Source organism: Acanthochromis polyacanthus, chromosome 8 (assembly GCF_021347895.1).
Source record: "Acanthochromis polyacanthus isolate Apoly-LR-REF ecotype Palm Island chromosome 8, KAUST_Apoly_ChrSc, whole genome shotgun sequence".
Classification (NCBI taxonomy): Eukaryota; Metazoa; Chordata; class Actinopteri; family Pomacentridae; genus Acanthochromis; species Acanthochromis polyacanthus.
In genome coordinates, this window is record NC_067120.1 from 15,606,920 (window position 1) to 15,628,636 (window position 21,717).

Sequence of the window (21,717 nt, forward strand, 5' to 3'; positions counted from 1 at the left end):
ATTTTTCAGGGTTTTTTTTTAGTCAAACCTGAACGGAAACAAGGCTACAATTTATTACAGAACAAACTCCACAATGTAAAGGATATTTTGAAATGATGAAAGGGAAAAAACATTTTGAAGTATTTCATTGAAGTCCTACATTAGCTTTCCTTGTCTAAATCTTTATTTTTAGTACATTTATTTAAGTTGAGTGAGGACAGTGCATTTGCATGGCATGGCTCAGTGAGTGGCCGTCTTGTAACTGGAAGGTTGCCGGTTCGAGCCTCGGCCCGTCGTGCTCATGTTGAGGTGTCCCTGAGCAAGACACCAAACCCCTAATTGCTCCTGATGAGTTGTGGTTAGCACCTTGCATGGCAGCTTCCGCCATCAGTGTGTGAATGGGTAAATGTGACATATCATGTAAAGTGCTTTGGATAAAAGTGCTATATGAATACAACCATTTACCATTTTGCTCATCCATTTACAGCAACATAGAGGCCATTTCATCACCGACATGTATTCAGTATGGTGGGGCCAAAATAACGGTAACAATGCAGTGTGAGCAGTCAGGACGAGAGTGCAGCTACTTCATTCGGCATTAACAACCTTTTAAAGCAAAACCTTTAATGAAAACTTTTTATTTTCAGTCATTGAGCTGTACATAATGAACATCATCAAAACTAAATATATTTAGCGTTTAACAACAATGTTAAATTGTTGTGTCTGATGACTTAAGAATCACTGTACAGTTGTACACTTTAAATATGTAACACAGCACGCACTTGAAAACGGCTTAATTTAGCTTCGTTGCTAGGCCAGGAGTATTACGTTTAAGTTCTTTCCTGAAACAAAATCTTGGTGAACAAAAAAATGAAAGAAGAATATATCAAAACAACAAAATGTTGATTGTGCAGCAAACCGTATACAGTCAAGATCGGAAGGCGAACAATAAAATATTAATGTAAAAATCACTTTTTAACAGGTTTACAATACAATGTACAATAAAAATACAAACTGCATCATTACAGCACAGCTGCCAGCATCTTGGCCTTATTGCCACTCTATCCATTAACTGAATGATAACTGGGTTTACACAAGAACAAAAAAAACCCTGTAAAGCAACAAATTATTATTTATTCTTGCTTTCAAAAGAGCTGAATTGTTAGACTTACTGAGAAATTATAAAGGCTGTAGTATGTTTAAATAACCATCTCTGGTGATCGACTGTTTCTCTTCGCATCCAGTCAGTTTTTGATTGTTGTGCAAGAAGATTTCCACAACTTGTGTTCATTCATCCATCTGACTTCTTCTGTGGGTCAGACTGTAAATGTTTCAGTTGGAGAGTTTGTCAGGAAAGAGTTCAAAGTTATTGTTAAAATCCCATTCCTCTCAAAGGCGCTGTCTGTTGTCGTATCTGCGAAAACGAGAAAAACACATGATTTCTTTAGCAGTGTAAAATCTTTACCGCTTAACTCTGTGACTTTTGGGGATTTTACTTATGTCCACATAACACACAACTTGTTTGAGGAACCAAAGCATCAAAAGTTATTCCGCTTAATTAATGGTATATTATAGATGTGTAGGAAATCAATCAAATCAAATCCACATTGTAGCTGGATTCAGTGAATGTTGGCACAGTTAACATGGATATTAGCACAACAGTGTCTCACCTGTGATAAAAACGGGGTAACGAGATGATATATTCTGGACCTGCAAGCGTATCAAACATGCAAGATAGTCGGGCTGATCTCTTGACATCAGGTCACACTCATGGTAAGGCAACACCTCCAGTATTCCAGCATCTTGGCCCCAGTGAAGGAAGTCCTTCTTCTCCTTTGCCTCTGCATTCAACCTGCAGTCAGGAGGTGCAAACTTAACAATCAGAAAGGCAAGATTTCAACAGAGGTGGCAATGTGTAAGACAAAGATGGATTTATCTGAACAGCTAAAGTAAATCAGAATAAAAACTCCAGGAAACAATCATCAACAAAAGGCAAGTTATGAAGTTCGGTTTGTATTTGATTTCTTCTACACTGATCCATGGTGGCAAAAAACCTGCGACACCCAAAGACAAGGCCATGCAAGACCTTTGAACGTGTTCTGTGGCATTAGGTACTATGAGGTTAGATGCTGTGGATCAGACTTTTTCAGGACATCCATCTCAACACTCTGCAGCTGATTTGTAGTTTGTTCCTACTGACCCAACTTATGGTAGGTACTCATCCTTGTTTGTTTCTAGCTTGGCCCTGGTCAAAGACTCTGAGGTGCCACATCCATGCTGCTAAGTAGAACTGACTGTTCACTTACAAGCTAAGACCTTGACAAGTGCAGCACAGCGTTACTGTCTTCCCTCCGCCTTCGGCCCACAGCGGCTCATATCGGCTCATCCCGTTGTGTGATCACATAAACATATACACATATGTCTATGACATATACACATTTGTCTATGTGATCACCCCTTCCTTCCCCCAGATGAAAATAGGAATATTCGGAAATCGTCTCTTCCCTTCGCCTTTGGCCCACTTCGGCTCATCCTGCCGTGTTCGTCTCATTTCGGCTCATCCATTCGTGTTTGTTACCACCATAGACATATAAAGAGTTAGGATTAGGGTTAGACTTCATAAGTCTATGGTTACCACCACCCGAATGGCCAGGTGGCTGCCGACTCTGACGTCACATTTCACTTTGTTGTTTAAACACAAGACAAGATGCCGAAGACCTCCGCTGTTTGGGAATTCTTCAGTTTAACTGAGGACTAAACAAAGGTTGTGTGCAAAATTTGCATGCGGGAGACCAGACGAATGGATCCCAATATTCGTGCCGTCTCCATTCATTGGAAAAGACAATAAAATCTTGCTTTACTAAAGAGAAATGCTAATGGAAAAGTCATGATCTGCCAAATACAGAAGCAGTGGTGCAACAGTTAAGTCTCTGGACTACTGATCCGAAGGTCAGAGGTTCAAACCCTGATGTAGCCACTGTTGGGCCCTTGAGCAAGGCCCTTAACCCTTCCTGCTCCAGGGGTGCTGTGCTATGGCTGACCCTGCATATGTGAAAGTCAGAACTTCCCCTGGTGGGATTAATAAGGGATAATAAAAAAACAGGGAACTGAGATTTTGTAATCATATTTCCAGAACTGATACTCACCTCGCATTTTCCTTTAGTCGACGACTGTCTCTGTAGTGCAACATCCATTTCCACTTCCCATTGCTGCTTAGTTCTTGCAAGATGTCAGCCAATTTTTTCATGTTGCCTGTAAATTCATACAAAGTTGAAGCAACAAGACTGAGTTAAACTGACATGACAATATCTCAAACAGGAAGACGTTGGTACGCAGTTATAAGTGCACATACAAAGACTGAGGTGCTCCAGTGCTGCTCTGTCAAACATGATGAAACCACCCCGTGTGAAGAGCTCCTGATGGGTAAGATTCACAACATCATCCGGTTCATCAATTCCAGCAAACTGCACAACTGGGGACTTCTTCAGTTCAAGCAAATGTGGAACCTGAGTAGCAGAGAGCTGAGTCATTAAATCGTGATTGCCAAAGTCCTGTTGTGATCTATAAAAAACAGCTGATCTATTACCTCACAAATGTGCTCAGCAATGTCTTCATTCCTGAGGATGATGAGCAGAGATGATGAACTTTCCTCACCGAGGAAAAATTCTGATGGCTGTACAGCAGTGTGGCCCTCTGCCTCTAACTGTGCCTTTTAAAAATGAAAGAGAATATACCCAACCTGTAAAACATATTTCCCATTTGCAAGTCTTAAGCCCATTGAAACATAGACCACTTTGAGGTTAATGACACTCTAAAAAATAATGCACACATAAGGAAAAGGCCAAATCTGTTTTCTTGAAAAGTAACACTAACATGTTTGTCGAGTCTGTGATCAGGTAAAAATTTGATCTACATTGTTGGATTGAAATTTTGGCCTCCCAAAATGTTGCTGCTCATTGTCCTTTAATTTAAATCAGTTACGTAAATAAATGTCAATTGATGATGACGATTGCTTTTATATATTGCAAATCATCTGACATAGAAGTGTCTGGATATGTTTTGAGGTAAATATTCCTGTGGAGACACACTGATCAGACAGAAAAGAAATGGATTATGCTGCAAAAGTAGAGTCAGAGGTGTGCATGAACATTCTGATTCTACTGCTTTACGTGAAAACCTATAAATCTATGCTCACTGTAACTTATACTGCCAATTGAAGAGCCCATATAAAGCTTTTTGGGATTTTCCCTTCTCATTAGTGTTTACAGCTTTTATTTTGAATGTTAGATCACACCAAAGATGTTTTTTCCTTTCCTGCCTGCTACACCATATCTGTTTTTTTTCGTTACGTGTCTATGTCACCATGTGTGCTATGAGCTTTTTGAAGATCACAAGTTTTCATGTACAACTTTCATACATCAGGCTCTAAGCAGTATATCACTGAAAAAAATAAGTTATAAGAAATATGCCAATCAAAATATGTTGAAAACTCATCTTACCTTGGTTTCCTCAAAGAAGACATCATCTGATGTCACCAATATGTAGAATCTGTACTTTGTTTTACAGGACTTCTTCACTACTGAGTTGAGACTACTTCGAAAGGCCTCATCCATTTCTCTCTTCATTTGATCACAGAAGTCGAAATGATTACTTGGTTCAGTCTTTGGGTAATCTCGATCCATTCTGCAGCTTTTAGGTTTAAAGGAGATCTTTTCGACTGCACAAATATCCTGCATCGTAGTCTCGTACATCCGGGCACATTCTGCAGTCACACTACAAACCCAGGCATTCTCCATTGGGTTGCTTGTTGTCTGAGGTAATTCTTCGGGATGCAAAGTCTTTGTGGTGTCCGTCTGGTTTTCCCTGTCAGACAAGTCCACTTTAAATTTTTGTCCAACCATTGACATGTCCATGAGATCCAGTGAATCGTCCTGCTCGTCTAGATTGGAAAAACAGACAGTCACAGGACTAGTGCAAGAAACCCTCAAGCTGTCATTGGTGTCCTGTTGGCAGACGGCTTCCTCCTTACGCTTTTTCAAAAGCTGCTTCATTTTTTCTGAAAAGATGAGGCACTCTTGCTCCACTGATGTCTGAGTGATATCATCTTGAAGGCACCTCTGAGAAAGTTGTTCCAGAAAAGAGGAAGATTTCCTCCGGTCAGAGTTAAAGACCGTGCATACGAGTGAGCTTTGAGGGCCCAAGGTGAGACTGTCATCCATTCTGCTATTATCTGCAGGATCTATAAATGAAGCTGATGCATCTGAGACGTTGATCTGATGCATCTCAATATTCTTCTTTGTCGTTCGGTCAACTTTCTCAGCTGAACTATATACAAGGAAATCTTGGGTAGCATCAACAAGTTTGGGGGAAGTTTTTGCAGCTGATGAAGACGATGATGGAATCGCAGTGAATTCGGAGGTGTCCCTTCCTTGGTACTGATGTGATGCAAACTTAACTTCGTCTGAGTTAGGTTTATTGTGACAAACATTTGCCTGCCAAGTACTTTTGGAAGACAACTCACGGGCTTCACACTCATCATTTAGTCCATTAGAATTCCCCCTTAAAGTTGCTTTTCTCTTCTTTTCCAAGAGCTTGGAAATCGCTAAGGCATATTTGAAATCAGGGATTTCAGTCTGTTTGTTTTTGGCAGAGTTTTCAACGCACACATCTTTAGAAGAGGGACCTGCTTGACTCTCCTCACTCTTTGATGGTTTCACAGCCATGACAGGACGCTGACTGTATGGACGGGGTTCATGATTTAAGTTGGGCTGAGTTGTTGCTTTATGTCTTTCTTGGTCTGTGTTTGGTTTTATCACATGCAAATGCTCAATAGAAGGAGAAGAGATGTCAGAATGACAAAAATCTTGCCCTGCAAGGGATTCTTGTTCATCAGGTCTTTCAAAATAGCTAGATGAGTTTGTTCTCTCCAGCTGAAACTTTGTGTGTACTTTCTCTAATGCATTTTCAAATGGCAGTGTATGAGGGCAAGCTGGTGATACTGTATACAGATCCCGCCTGTCAGAGGCTGCTGGCTTTTCATTGTTTCTTTTCTTGTTCTTAATGTCAGCTGAGGTGTTGCCTATTGATTGGCCAGTGGGGATGCACTTGCTGTTGCGGTTTGGGGCAAAAGACTCGGTTATGTCACCTGTTGTGATCTGTCTGGATTTGCCAGTGAGGTTTGATTTGGAGAGGAACTTGTCTATGCTTTGCAGAACTCTTAGAGTCCTTTGTTCAAGATCAGGATGAAAATCATGATGAAGATTGGGATCACTCTTGCCCGCAGAAGGGGCAAGGTTTTGCTTAAAAACTGGGTCATCATTTATAGGCGTTGAAGACCTTCCAAGGCCTTTCTGGACAATGTTTTTGCATGTTTCATAGCCAATGCCATCAGAAGTGCTAATGCTAGGGCCACAAGAAGGTATGTACCCAAATGGGTTTTCATCCATAGTTGGAGTAGGGCACCTGCTGTCAGACTCACTTCCCAAAATGACTGAATGGTTGGTTTCATTTGCCTCAAGAATTGACAGTTTGCAAGGAAACAGTTCTGTTGTAATTTTAGGCGTACTGCACATCTCGTTGGGCAGAACTGTTTCAGGGTCAGTAGTATCACTGATAAATGGTATTTTTTCATGTCCCTGAACCTTTTGAACCTTGTCTTGTGGGTGTGAGCCATGTATTTGCATGGTATCCTCTCCACAGGTTGCTATTCCAATAAATGGAATATAAACCCCACCACAACTTCCATCCAGTTCCTCATTTGTATCATCTATTTTAAGATCTGCTTCTTCAGTAAAATTAAACATTTTTAGAACCTCATGCTGAGGCAAGGGAGACTGGTGTTGAAATGACTCATTCTGAGTTATATTCTCAACCTTATCTTCTCCTTCGGTTGACTTGCTTTCAGGATCCTCATGAGCATTACGACAAAGATCCAAAGTGAAAGGAGACATTTCAGGTTTTTGGTGCTCCATCTCCACACCGTCCTTTTTCTGGGGAACAGACAAACCGGCACAAGACTCATCCAATGAACTTGTGCCCTCATCAGACACAGATACTGCGGTTTCTGAACTTTCCTCAGCTGCAGGGTCGTCATCAATGGGTTGCATTTCTGATGGAGTGTGAGGAACTTTTTCAGAAATGGCATGTTCATCTGTCAATGCAATGTCATTTGTGCACGGCAACGTCGACTGTGAGTCATGGCAGGCAACTTTCACACTGTCTGCTGGAGATTGTTGTTCATCCAGTTGTGCTTGATGACTAGACTCTGCAATGCAGTCTGCATTTACTAGATCTGATCCATCAGACATCACAAGTAATGGCTGATCACTCAAGTCTTTGTCAGCTTCCACAGCTGAAATGCAGTGTTTTTTCTCATCAAGCCCATGTTCTTCTCTGAAGTACTCTTCACCTTTGATGACTTTACCTTCACAATCCACATCTACATTATCATTTTCAGGTTGGTCTGGTGAGACTGCTTCAGGTTTCTCCTTTAATAACAGCTCCTCATTGTCTGAACAGTGTCCATTGCAGATGATACTGGAATCTTTGCTTGCAGAACCATCCTCTTGGTGAACCACTTTAACAGAGGTATCAGTATTGCTTTCATGGGATGGATCTTCTTCCATGAAACAACTTTCTTCATCTTTGGATTCATCTGCATGAACTACATCACTTGCTTCCATACTGGAGTCTGTCTCTTTGTCAGTGACAGATTTGGATGAATCCAACTGATCCTTTTGTGTCATCTCTGTAGTTTCAGGATTTTCTGTGCCATTTTTCATATCTGTTCTCTCGTTCTTGCATCCATGTAACACTTGACCAATTCCTAATGCAGTCTGAACATTTTCTGGCTCAACAGATTCACTTCTCATCTCTTTCTGTGGAGGAGTTAATGTCCCATCATTCCTAAAAGATGGAACATCAGTGTGCTCCAGGCAGACAGATTTCTGAGGAGTAGAATTCTTCTCACTTTCAAGGGTGCTTCTATCATCCTTCATCTCACTGTTTATATTTGTGGAATGGATCATCTTTTCATAACACTGGAAAAAGAAAGTGTCAACAGAATACATTAATTGCATATTATAAACTCTTAAGTTTGTCTGTTTAATTTCTCAATGGTTTAAAAATTTGCCATGAATTTTCAAGGTCACTTGAATGGCCACTGATGTGCCAGAAATTTAAACAATGAAAAGTGTGGACACAGTTGAAAACACTTATATTACTTTGACTGAAAACTAACTGGAAACGAGTGTCAACATAAATAAAACTAGGAGACCACATAGTTGCTGTATGATATATATTAAGATGTAAAGGTGTGCATGTCCATGTGCGAGTAGTAGCTATGCTATCAGGGACAACAGTTCTTTATAGGGTCTATCGTTACCCGAGTGAGTGGATCAAGCACTTAAAAGCCCCATCATCAAGACAGAAACTTGGGCTCCATCTGGCCTGCTGCCCTCACTGGTACATGGCTAGTTGGGCAGAAGACAAAGCCATAGGTCTAACTTGAACACTACCCACTGAAAAGAGCAATCAGTATGCGGAACAACACCTCTGGTGGAGGAGATGCTGAAGCTTGGGCTTGAGGCTAAACAGCACTAAATTTTAGTACTGTGCAAACATTTTAGGAATTTTAGATTTGCAGCCTTCAACCGATAAGAGTATGATCAGTCTGCAACATTTTTTTTTTTTAGCGTGACAACAACCACAAACACCAGGAGTACAAAGAAATATGTTCAGAGACAAGAAGAACAAGGAGTCCTGCAACAGATTATCTGATTCCCAAAGAACCCTGAGCTCTACATCATGAAGTCAGTCTGGAAATAAATGAAAAGGCAGACTACACTAAGACAGATTACATCCAAAGAAGAATTGTAGCAAGTTCTCCAATATGCAAATAATAAACTGCCTCCCAAGTTCCTTGAAAAACTGTGTAGGTCTATTAGGAGGAACTAGTGCTGCTTCAAAGGCAAAGGGGGTTCACACCAAATACTGATTTATGAAACTGATAATCAAAAATGATTCATGACATTAGCTTTAAAAACATTGCCATTTGTCATTTAGTACTTAAAATATTTGCAGACTAATTTATATGGAGATGGGTTTGTCCTTATGCTCACTGACAGAAGTCGGACTCTTTCAATCTATGATACTATGGTTTTGTGGCGTGTACATACAAGTACCTGTACGTAAACTGATGTGTTAGCGTTTTGCCCAGAGATTCAAAGGGCCGCCTGAACATAACTGAGTTTGACAAAAATGAAGGCCTGAAGTACCCTTTATTGAACCATCCATCCATCCATTCTCTATATACCGCTTTATTCTCACTAGGGTCGCGGGGGGTGCTGGAGTCTATCCCAGCTGATTTGGGCGAAGGCTGGGGACACCCTGGAGAGGTCGCCAGTCTGTCGCAGGGCTACATATACAGACAAACAAGCACACTCACATTCACAACGACAGGCAATTTAGAGTCCTTTATTGAACCCTGTCGGGTAATTCATTGTCTTCATTTATCCAATCAGCATTAGTAGAAGTGAGTGGGACTTGTGTGGTGCCTGGAGATGAAGTCCAACTCCAAAGCCTTGTCTTGGTCATAAGCACTTGTGGAGAGCTAGCATGTTTTTTTTTTTTATCGTAGGAGAAACCAGAGGTCCTAGAGGACATGTGAACAAGCTGGTGGTAGAAACTAGAAGATAAACCAAATGAATCTAAGTGTGGCGGTGAACTGAACTCCAAATTTACCATCCCAAGGGGAGTTGGGAACGTAAAATCTGAGTGCACAAGCAACTGTGTATAGATGTGGTTTAACTTTCTGAGATAATTGACGGTATGAGATCGAAGTCTACTGGAAGACAGTTGATTGTGCCTTTCAGCTAAACTATTACCTTGAATAGCTCTTGATTAGAAGTTCCCTAGTTCGGCCAATGATTGTGTGCCTTCATCTTTGTCAACAAGCACAATAACCTGGCTTTTAGATGGTTCTATATCATAAAGATCATCTGAACATCATCACAAAAAGATTCAAAGGATTACAGTTTATCTTTAATAGTAACTTTAGAAGCAAACCTGAAATGTGCTTGGCTCTGTTGGTAACTTCAGAGAGGTCAGTGATTCAGCAGCTTCTTTCTGTTCACTGGACACAAAAGTTTCTTTTCGGTGGACTTGTGGGTCTGGGGTGACAGCCTCTGCATTGGTGTTTCTCAGTGACAAATCCAAGACCACAGATTCTTGATCGGAGACAGAGTTGGGCTTTTTGCTGAGGTCCAAAACCTTTGAAATCAAAGGGTCTGAAGAGTCTGTTATGCTTGGAGAAGCAGCAGGTGAGTTGGCTTTTAGCTCAGGGTCAGCTGGCTTTGATGTAATTCCAATATTCAAAGAATTACCATCTTCTAGACATGGGTATGTAAAGTTCGAGTCAACATGAAAGAACCTGGCTGTTGACCGGCTGTAAAACAAACCTATCCACATGTGGACGATGAGCCGCACCTCTTCACTAGTGTCTTGAATGGAGAAATCCCATGGCCTATTGAGGATGTCAAATGTAAAAGATTAGCTATATTGATGATTGTGACATCGTAACTAAAATTTTACCCCAACTTTTCCTAAAATTGCACACAGCTACAACACTACAGTCAATCAGCAAAAACATTCTTTACTTTTATGTTGACAGTCACAGTGTAATAGTCACCATAAAGTACATACCCATGCAATGCTCGGACGATAGCTTTTTCCTTTGAGTCACTTGTAAACTTGCTGTCTAGATTAAAGTCATAGTTGTCTTTCCATTGTCTTGTGACTTGGATAGATCCCTCCTTGTTAACAAAGTTACGGGAGTATCTGAACTTTCGCCTCTGAACCATGTATTTTTTCAGGTATTCTGGAGTCCTGTTGTGGTCGCTTCTGTCTTCCTGACCAACAGAGGGGTGTAGTGTTTTAACTCCATCGCCATTCATTGTCTGTTGATGGTGCAGCAGTCTGGTAGACCCACTCACAGGGCATACCTGGAAGGGTGTACCTGGCAAACCCAAATGTAGAGAGGAAGATGGGGGCAATGAGTAACCATGTTCTTTAGATATCAAACCAACCAATTCACTGTCTCCCACAAGTTGGCTTGGTGAAGGAGACTCAAGAGTCTGAATGGATCTAGCAGCAGGCTGCCTAAGCAGAGCATGAAGGACTGACTCTTGTTCAGAACTTGAAAGACCTTTTATAAGATCAGACTTCTTCAAACTTGTCTCAGGTTTTCTCTCAAGTGCTGGGCTTGGTTGTGGAAGAACCTGGTCATTATTGGCACTGAGTGCCAAGTCAGCAAGTAAGTTCAAAGCATCTGTAGATGAGCAAGCACTGTTCACTTTTTCCTTAACAGTCTTCCTGACAGAATTATCTCTAGTACAGTCTTTGTTATTCAGTTTTTCACTGGCAAAACAAGCTGGAGTTTGAAAATGTAACCACCCTGTGAAGACAAAACAGAGGAGAAAAAAGAGAAACTGCATGAAAATGAAAAGTCGCACATTGAAAGCATTTGAAATATACCAATGTTTTCTATTAAGAACTTGTCACCAACAGGTAAATTATGTCATGATTATTTCAAAGAATGATGTTGCTTTATAAAGCTATGAATATCATGTATGGTTGCAGATTGACAGGACAGTAAAAAAAAAAAAGCAGCGCAAGCAAGTAAAGAGCATAAGCAAACTAGGATCTAGTAAAGACTGAGCAAAGCGCAGAAGAAGCATGATAAGGACAGTTACTGAAGGGACAAAGCAAAGAAAAGGGTCTGTTAGTTTCATGTCATGCACAATACTGACAAGATCATTTATCATGAATGAAAAACAAAGCTTTCAACTCTCAGAATTTTGAAAAACGACTTACATTTCTTTCTAATATATTCTGCAGGGATGCCTTGATGCTTTTTGAGTGTTTTAATCCGCGTCCCTCTGGGAAAAATTGATGGAGGCCTGTGTATGATTTTAGGTTCCTTGTCAAAAGAGGTCAGTTCTATCATCACTGTTGAGTCTTTCCTTTGCTGTGCATCCCGATCCTCAGTTGTCTGTACCTTATCGGGCGAATCTTTAGGGGTCAATCCTAAGGCATATGCAAAAAGAGGGTCAACCGACAGCATCTTTGAAACTATCTCGACACCAACATCAGTGCTCTGGGTAGCTCCATTATTGCGATTCAAGGCCTCAATGTTGGATTCCACTTTGTCCTTCTTGAGACATGGCTCGCTGTCCGGGGAAGTATTAGCAGTAGTGTCCTCCGTCATAGTGAGATTTGCTTTCCTCTTTCCTCTTAAAATAACTGATTTTAGTTTGCTAAACAGAAATTCACCCTTTGCTGGGCTCCTTCCCTGAGGCAAGGTTTCAGGTCTTTTTTCCTGCTCTGGTGGTGAAGGAGGAGTAACTATGTCACCCTTCTTTGAAGAATGCACCTTGCTCTCCGGACTCAAAGGCACTGATGGACTCTCACCATCTGGCTGACTTAAGCCGCTCTGTTCAGGATCAACATGATGTACAGTGACATTCTGAACATGGTTCCCATCATCTGTGGATTCTGCAGCCTTGGTTTCATCCACTGCTGTCTCTGGAGCAGTGCTAGATACTTGCTCCATCTCAGTTGTGTCAGCAGCGTTCACAGGGGCATCAAGCAACATTTTTTCAGGACACTGTTCATCTTTTGTAGGCTGGAAGTTATTCTTTAAAGACTTAATCTGATCAGCAATATCTACAGAGCCATGAGGAACCAAGACTCTTCCGCATTCACTGACAACTGCCTTTAGGTCCCAGCGCTCTGTTTTCTTTTTCAGGGGACCAGCCTCAAGATGCATTAAAATAGTGCTTTCCAAGGTTGGCTGTCCAAGGTCTGTTTTTTTCTCCTTTGCTATGGCTAAACCAAGAGTAGCAAATCTCGCCTTTTTATTTCTTGTTGATAATTTTCCAAATCTGCGCTTTCGCGGTAATTTCCTCCAATCGGTCCTTGAAGGATTACTCAGCGGCGTGTGGTCAGATGACTCTTTATTGTGTTCATCAGTTCGACTGCTTAAACTGTCTTTCTCTCCTGGTGTCTGTAAACTGGGAGTCCCAACGCAACCCATCGATGTCTCTTCCTGTCTTTTGGAAAGTCTACTCTGCAGTTTCCTCCATTTTGTTCTTTGCGGATTGCTGTCCTTGGAGCAATCCAAAACCGTTTTGCCAGTCTCATCGCTGACAAGGTTATTTTCTGATGTGAGTAAAAGACCAGAAAACGGAAAATCACTGTGTCTTGCTGTCGACACAGTACTGACTACACCTTGAGTCTTATCAGTGACACTTCGCCCTGCTGAAGTGATGCTCACAATCAGCTCTGCAGGAAGGTCATGTGATGCAAGGGGAGAGAGGATATTTTCAACCTCCATATCATCAGGTTTTTTCAGTACAATGAAGTCATTGCATTTTTCATTATCTTTGGTAGCATCTCCAGTTTGCAAATTGTCTGGTAGAACATTTTGAGGCACAGTTGGTAAGTCAACTTGAACTCCACCGCTTGATATACCACTGCCTGCAGATGTCTGAACATGTACAAGAGATTTCTGGTCTGGTAAGTGGTCCTCTAGTCCTTCGCTAACAGGACTAGCTGGGGCCTCCTCAGGCGATGAGACACAGATATAGACATCATCATCAAGGTCTTCTCTTCGCTCCTCTTCTCCAGCTGCCAAGATTTCTGAAGCTTTAGACACTGGCAGCTGAAACGAAGCTTGTTTGCTCAGGTATGACTTTAAGCTCTGCCATGCTCTGTTACTCCACTCAGGGGATGAATAGAGGCCTTTGTGGGCATCTGGCACATCATACTGATCCGGAAAGATGCTGACTTCCCTAGACGGACTGAATGCCAGCCCAGGATTTATCAGTGCTGCGTAACTCTGCATATGCTGCACCAATACTTCACAGAGATCTTCACTTGGGTCGATGGGTGTTTTCTCAACTTCACCCTCTGCGTAACTTAGTAGCGGCAGAACCCGATGGATTTCAGATGACAAGGTAGAGTTTCTCAGTCCAGATTTTGTGTCTGTGTTAAATAAAGAAAGAATACCCGTTTAGTTTCTGCTCATGTGATCCTCACTGACGTTAAAGCTAATCAAACACGAAGTAGAAGAAAATGTCAAACATCTAAGGGATGCAGGATGTAAAAATTTTAAATATTTATGTTAAACAAAATAATACAGTCACCTCTCACAACAGCTCGAGACTCAGGAAACACAAACATGCTTTGTAGAACATCAGTCGTACTGGACCCAGTATCTGGAAAAAAAAAAAAAAAAACACGTGGCTGATGTATAGATGTCTACTTTAACAAAAAATTTTGTCATGCAACTGACAGTATACTGTGTTGTCATCATATTCATATCTTACCATCATATGTGAGGAAGTGGGAGGAGTGCAACAGGATAAGGAATCCACCATCATTCAGCGGAACAACGAGAGACTGTGCAAAATGAAGTAATGTTTTTTGGATGTTAGATATCAAGTAAAATTTGGCCAAGAGAATCACCTGTTGTACTGCACTGAAAATTTCCACTGCAGAAAGCATGTAAAGACATAGTGATTAGTCAGTCAACAAAAATAGTCGCCAAGCTTAGCAATCAACAAATTTTGTTTAAACCATTTGATTAAATTCCAAACATATGCACCAACCAATTACAGCTGGTTCCAGCTATTACAAGCCAAAGATCTGCTTGGTCTCCTGCACTTCAAATCATCATAAACTGGACACTTTAGGTATCTGTTAGTTATTATATGTAATGAGTGACTGAGTCCTACAGCCTCTGAAAGTTGATAATAAACAGGAACTCACAAGATCTTTCTCCTTGATCTCACACAGAAGCTGAGCAAGTGAGCTGGTTTCTTCCGCCTCAGCAGGAACCAACTCACACAAACTGCAGTATAAGCCATCCAGAAAGGCTGAAAGACAGCAAATTAGACAAGATCATTATGATATGTAGATTCCTACATAGAGGATCTTTTGGTGCTTCACAACAGGTTTTAACTACAAACAAATAAAATCACCAACATCAAACTGATAAAAATTCAGATTAAAAACAGCAATTTCATTTTTAACAAGTTTTGCTGATTAGAGTTTCATTTATTCAAGCAAAGAACATGTCTTTTTATTTGTATCAAATAGTAAGAAATGACAGGAAAATGTATATATTAATATCAAACAGCATAACACAGACTCATTGACTATAGTGTACAAGGATCATTCTTGCTTAGTGTCATGCTTAGTCAGACCTCCAAAAGGCTCACTCCAAGTCAATAGCTATTTTGAGGAATTCCTTGAAAATGTTATTTCTTTATAATAAAGATATATTTTCTGACATCTTAGAAACACACCTTCACTGGCGATGCAGGTTTCAAAAACAACCCTTGGCAGCAGCTTTCTCAGATCTGACATGCAAATGGCTCCATCAACTTTCACCACCGGTGGCCTGAAACAGAGACAAACAGGAAGCACAGAAAATAGGTGATATAAGCTGAACTATCTAAGTCAAATAAGGATACATTGAGCATTTTCTATGTGCATATTTAACTTACAGCTGTGCAGGGATTAAGGCCCCCGTTGTACATCTCATCCCAACACTGTAGAACTGGCTGCCTATCTGAAGCTGACCCCTCCAAGGTAAGTAGCGACAAACTGAATTGCAAATAATAAAATACAACAATTAGTAAAGGATCTGATGCATTTCCATAAAAGCCTATTTTCAGTAAATTAGATTTGTTCACATACAAATTACTAACATAAAAAATCCTGCCTATATTAACAGGGTACTAGTTTTATGAATCGTTTATGAATATATCTGTATTAGCTTAAATTACACAATAATAAATGAAGGACTACTCCAGACATATATGCACAGTACTAATGATAATCCATATGGCAGTTGCACTGTACATCTTTTCAACAGCAAAACAGACTCATTTTCTAGTTTATTTAGGAATGCTAAGCTGAATGCAGTATAATAAAACAATACAGCAACAAATTATTCTTCTTGAGGGTTTTTAATTTTAGGTTCAGCTGTAACTCAATTGTATGGTCATTTATTTGACATTCCCTCAGGGATAAAATATAACAAAATAAAGTTAAAACTGTTGTAGTACTAATCAGGAGGTATAGAACAAGGTAAAGTACCACTAATCAGATTCACTAAGTAGTGGCTTTCTTCCTAAAATGACTCTTTGGAAAATGTTCTATTTGCAGGAACCAACTCTGAAAAACAGATGGTCAGGTGCTTCAGACTTGGCACAGAGGTTATCAGTTAAAACCAGAGTTTCTGTGACAGCTTAGGTAGTGTGAATGACGGGGCATAATGTCAACCAGAATGAATGGGACCCTCTGCTTGCTCTTTGGCATTAGGTTGCAAGATTAAATTTTGTAAAAGAACATGAAAGAATTCTGAATAATTTTGGGAGCGGTTTGATCAACTCAGATGGGGTCAGGCATGTTAGTCACAAACCCCTTCAGAACCACCACAGTTTTGCATCGTCCCAACAGTGAAGCACGGAGGTCGGAGTATGATGACACGGGCCTGCATAAGTGCAAAAGGTGATGGGAAAATAATATTTGTAGGTGGGACTATGAATTCCTGATGATATCCGGTCTGTAGAAGCTTGGAATAAGTGTTCTAGTATAATAACAATGCACACAGCCAAAACCACGCAAGGGTTTCTAAGAAAGAGCAAATCAAATATGTGACCTCTCCAAGTATGTTGCCTGACCTGAATCCAACAGAAAACCTTTAAGGCAATCTAAAGAGACAGTTAGAGCAACACAACCTCCTCCAGCACAGAGCAGCTGAAATAAGACATCTTTGAAGAAGAGACATTTGCGCAACAATTATATATTCCATGCCGAGGACTGAGTCCATCATCAGACTTTTGTAGCACTGAGTTTCCATGTTGGCTCTTGTATATTTAATGAAGTGAATCTAAACTATTAGTTTTTGATTTAGCATAAGATCAAATACCCAACTGGTTAAAATAGATGCAATGCAATTACTAAGAGGTGATACTGTTTTGAAACATCTTTAATAAGCAGTATTTCACATGGGTGCGCTAACTTTTGTTGTATTGTGAATTCAACACTAACACAAGCCATAAAAATAAAAATGTCCATACTTTCCAATCCACAAGTCCTTAAAAACTCCAAAAAAATTGACCATTATGATCATCAAGGAAGTATGACTTGTTGTAGTACTGTTGTATTAGAATGCATTCATTTTAACTAGATGTACCAACTAATCTGGTATAATTAGTATATAATAGGAAATCTTAGTGTTTATGTGCCATTAATTATATGGTACTTACTCAGTTTTGTCATCTCACTGAAAACAGAAATTGAGAAACAATTAATCATTAAAACCAAACATACATCAAATGGTATTAGATCAGGAATACACTATCAAAAGCAGGGCATGTGTTACTCTAATATTACAGTACCTTTTCTCCTCTGGTGTCACAGGTGTTGCTTTGGTATCCGTATATGAGAATGATACGATGGCAAATGGACAGGCAGCACTGGGACACTGGGCTGTCTTATTGCTTCCATCATTGAGCAGCTCATACATGTAATACTGCAAGACCAAACAGAAGGCTTTTGAGCTGCCTGGCATCCATTCATTTTTCTGTTGAAACATGCACTCGGGCATTCAGACGCTCAACAACACTGTGCTCACAAAGATGTTTCGACACAAAGACACACAGATAACAGAAGACAATACAGAAAAAGTGACAGGTGACTTGGTCTGATGAAATCAGTGCATGCTCCACCTTCACACCTACAGACTGAAATCACTGCCGATGTCACCTTACCTGGGTTCTCTCAAAGGCAAGAAAGGAGCTGGTTTTGGCAGATACTGAAGGCAACTGTTCGGACACGTGGCAGTCATACCCCACAGTGGGTGCAGTGAAATTCTGGGTGTAGTTCTCTAAAACCTTTTTAACTTTACCCTGAAAGCAACAAAAGGGCAAAGTTTTTTATTCATAACAGCAGCAGCACTTCCTCATGCAGATATCTGACAACGTCCGTTTTTAATACCTTCGTCAGCCTGATGATGGCAATGTATCCAGATTTCCCATGATACCAGCGATTTAGATCCAAACAGTCAGAGTACATTGATATGTAAACACCTTTAAAAACAAAGAACATGTTCAATCAATTTGTGTTTTCAGATAAAAGTTAGAACAGAGTAATTTATGAAGATTTTAGAACCTCATAAAAACCTACAATGTTTAACTTGTGATTTTGAAGTTTTCCTGATACTCCTAAGGTTACACAGTCACACCTAGAGGGTTGAATGTTTCACCGCTGTCAAGGGCACACCTTACGTTCAACAATAAATCCAAATAACCTCAGTCGCTGCTGGCAAACGTGAACTCAAACAAAGATGACACTATGCTCTAAATACTTCATTTTAATAGGCCATAATCCAGACATTTCTCTAATTTGACATACAAAACTAAGGCTTTAGAATGCAGACAATAAAATTTAAGACACAGAGTGTAGCACAGATTTAAAAAAAACTGTAATCAGATATTGTTTTTCCTGCTCATTGTACAAGCAATATCACATTACTTGTTTGCCTGATAGAAATGAATGTGGTCATTTCCTTTAAGAGACTTGTACATGTCTTATGACACAGGATGTTTTTCAAATTGAGATAAGAGCCAGTTTTGAACAAACAAAGATTTTGCTCTTATCGCTTTGGCTTCAGACTTTCTTGTTTTACATATCAAAAATTGTAATTAAATCACTCAGAATGTACTGAAATATTAGGGAAAAACATTTAAAAATGAGTGACATTTAGGTGAAACCTACAAGTGGCACATCTGAATGTGTTAGGTACACAGCCAAAAACTGGTCTGACAGGTTCAGTGCGTCTTTTGCTGTCCCTGATCTGCTGTATGAGGCAACACAGGCTGAATCCTAAGAATTATTGTGTTTGTTATCAGAGGGTTCATTGACGCAGTAAAAATGCTGGACAACATCCCCATAAAAAACAATTTGACCAAAGTTTACATCTAATAACTTCTACACTTATCACAGCTTTGTGTGGGCAGAGATGTAACACAGCAAATGCTTGGGAGGAAACATTCCCAATTTAAAATAATAAAGCAACACAAGATATAACAACAAGAAGGCACATTTCACAGTGAAACTTGTGTTGCAATGTTACAGAAAATAAGTCTTTCTGCATCTCACAACTGCCATGTCCTGCCCTGCTTATACAACTCAGTTTCTGTTTCACAACAGAAATCCTTCCACTTTCAATTCTATACATTCATAGTGTTCTTAAATTAGGTTTCACTTTCAAAGGCTGGGGAGCAGCAGACTATCAACACAGACTGCGGCTTAGCTTGATCTGCTCTGCAAATGCTTTGGAGTCTGTTTGGATGGAGAATGTCCTCTATTCGGCCATCAAGGTAATAACTTTGCATGAAATAGTTTAGATGAGATTTTTAATGAGAAATGCTTCAAGTACGGTAGTTCTTGCATTTTTTTAGGCATGTAACCAATAAATACATGTAAGCCTAATGTAAGATAATTACTGTACACAAATCTTGACTGTGTGTTTTCTGTACTTTGTGTTAATTCACGGCTGTGCGTCGCGTGCAGAAATGGCATACGGAGCTCACTGCTAGTTGACATTGTCAGACTGAGAGGGGGGGGGGGGGGGGGCGTCATAATTTACCCTTGGAAGGATCTCCCAGAGTTGTGCAGGTACTGTTTCCAGCGAGCACACCAGCTTCTCCAAGTGCATTCGCCTTTAAACAAACAAAAATACACACTTCACAATTAGCAGAAAAGTAGATTTTTTTTATTTTCTATCGTCTCTCAGTGTCTTAGTGTTTACCTTGGTGGCATCGTCAAACAGCAAAAACCCATATGATTCCTTCAGATCGTCTTCTGAATATCCTGCTTCTTTCCTCTTTGCTCGGAGGGCGTTATACTGATATAAAAAAAAAACATTAAAAAGAAGAAATCAGTTTGAAAGCTGTGCTGCATTCAAGGCAGTTCCTATTTTCCTGCATTCAACATAGACTCTGCCTTGGTTTCTATGCTATAAAAGGGGTTTATACACAAACTAACACTCATAGCAGTTACAAAAAGAGTGAAATATCTTACAGTATACTCTTATTTATGGCAACAAACACACTGTGGAGCTACTGATTAGATGTTCTGTTCTGGGGCTTTAAAAGTTTTAAAAAAAAAAAGTTTAAATGTTCAGACATGACTGACCTTTTCCTCCAGAACAGGATTCTTTACCAACACCGCAGACTTATATCTGAAAAACTGCTTCGACTCTTCATACAAATACGCACTCTGAAGAGGAGCCAAAACACTGTTTAGAAAGACGTCAGAGGAGTCCGGCACAGGTATTAAAACACCTAAAAGTGGACAAAACACCGGCATGAGCACAATATACAAGCGGAATTGGAAAATACTGAAATCTGCGTTTTGGATTTGAACCAGGAAAAAGTCTCCGAGGTATTTCTCAATCCCGGGACAGTTTGTCCTGCGAGATGATACCTAATCTACACGTCTATTTACATAACAACAGCAGGGTTATAGCTCATTTGTAAGGGCTGATTTAAAACATCCGATCTTTTCTTTTTAACGTTGAAGCCAAAGTCACACGACGAAGAGGGGGAAAAGCTCATCACCTTTACTCGAGGCACCACCATTTCCACTTTCCATTGCTTATGAAATCTGTCGCTCTCCCTTCGGTCGTCGTTGAAAACTGTTGTCTCTGGTTTTAAACATCACAGCACAATTGAAAAATCCCATGTATCCCGAATCCAGTAAATCTTCCAAAGTCACTTGAGCTGTCGCCGCAGTTTCAACACACATATTAATAATGCGACAACCAGGAAGTTGGAAAATAACCGACAGCCCAGACACGTAGGGGCAAAAAATCCACGTAATTCACTTTTTTCGGCACACAAGCAACACGGAGATTTAGTTATTGAAGGTCCTCGGTCCCCCACACGCTTCTTCGCATGGGCTACGCACACGTCTTGCCCGATACGAAAAAGAAACAGAAACCTATCGAGGGGAAAGCATCCATCTTGAAAGTGTACACCAAACTGTGCTTCTGCTGTGGAGGCTGTAGTTGGAGCTACGCAGAAGCTCGCTTCCTCCTGCGGACTCGTCTGTCCTGTTAGTGTGTCTGCTTTAACTTCTACCAGCGACAAAACACCACCCGATATCTGCAAACGAACTGCCGCCGTCAAACGTATGCCCCAGCCCCGACCAGTTTGAGAGGTTATAAGGCAATTTCGAACGACACAACCAACTATTCAGACCGCAGGGGAAGTTGGGGATCAGTGCCACAACATGTTTAACTCGTTTCCTTTTAAGTTCAGATCCCAGAATGAACTGCACAACATGTCAGTTTGCCAGCACACACGAACCAAGCTAAACAACAGATGAACACATGATAAGAGCACATGAATGTACATTAGAGTGCAAATGTGTAGCAGCATAGAGTTAAAACAGCTGGCAAATTAAACAGGCTAACTTTAAACAGACTCCACTAAAGCCAGTGGGAAAGGTTAACATTTGAAGCTTCCATATTGTGTATACGGAAAATTAATTTGTATTGTGTTTTGTGTGTTAAAATGGAGGCATAAAATAAATCGGTAAAAAAAAATGAATATGCTAACCATTACCATTCCCCAACCCACTAAATAGTCTCCTAGCTGA

General features: G+C 40.3%; 1 protein-coding gene across 1 annotated transcript; it reads right to left on the minus strand.

Annotated features, from left to right (window-relative positions):
- Positions 1 to 601: 601 nt before the first annotated feature.
- On the minus strand, positions 602 to 21,192 carry tasor2 (transcription activation suppressor family member 2). The gene is made up of 22 exons (XM_022207542.2): positions 20,676 to 21,192; positions 20,251 to 20,399; positions 19,865 to 19,960; positions 19,703 to 19,775; positions 18,049 to 18,140; positions 17,823 to 17,960; positions 17,451 to 17,584; positions 17,319 to 17,335; positions 15,549 to 15,648; positions 15,348 to 15,442; positions 14,809 to 14,915; positions 14,367 to 14,439; positions 14,184 to 14,255; positions 11,851 to 14,022; positions 10,681 to 11,431; positions 10,045 to 10,501; positions 4,479 to 8,018; positions 3,566 to 3,688; positions 3,332 to 3,485; positions 3,126 to 3,231; positions 1,650 to 1,831; positions 602 to 1,393 (listed from the first exon to the last, which is right to left on the minus strand). The coding sequence occupies exons 1-22, from the start codon at positions 20,707 to 20,709 to the stop codon at positions 1,296 to 1,298; spliced, it is 8,763 nt and encodes a 2,920-aa protein (XP_022063234.1). The 5' UTR covers positions 20,710 to 21,192; the 3' UTR covers positions 602 to 1,295.
- Positions 21,193 to 21,717: the final 525 nt, after the last annotated feature.

What these genes read in the sequence shown, in the direction of transcription:
- tasor2 (XM_022207542.2), bottom strand. Translation starts at nt 20,709, where the DNA reads ATGGAAAGTGGAAATGGTGGTGCCTCGAGTAAAG. An exon ending in TTGCCTTTGAGAGAACCCAG is followed by an intron (nt 17,585 to 17,822) that starts GTAAGGTGACAT and finishes TTGGTCTTGCAG; the next exon opens with TATTACATGTATGAGCTGCT. An exon ending in CAGAGCCAAGCACATTTCAG is followed by an intron (nt 8,019 to 10,044) that starts GTTTGCTTCTAA and finishes TTCTTTTTCCAG; the next exon opens with TGTTATGAAAAGATGATCCA.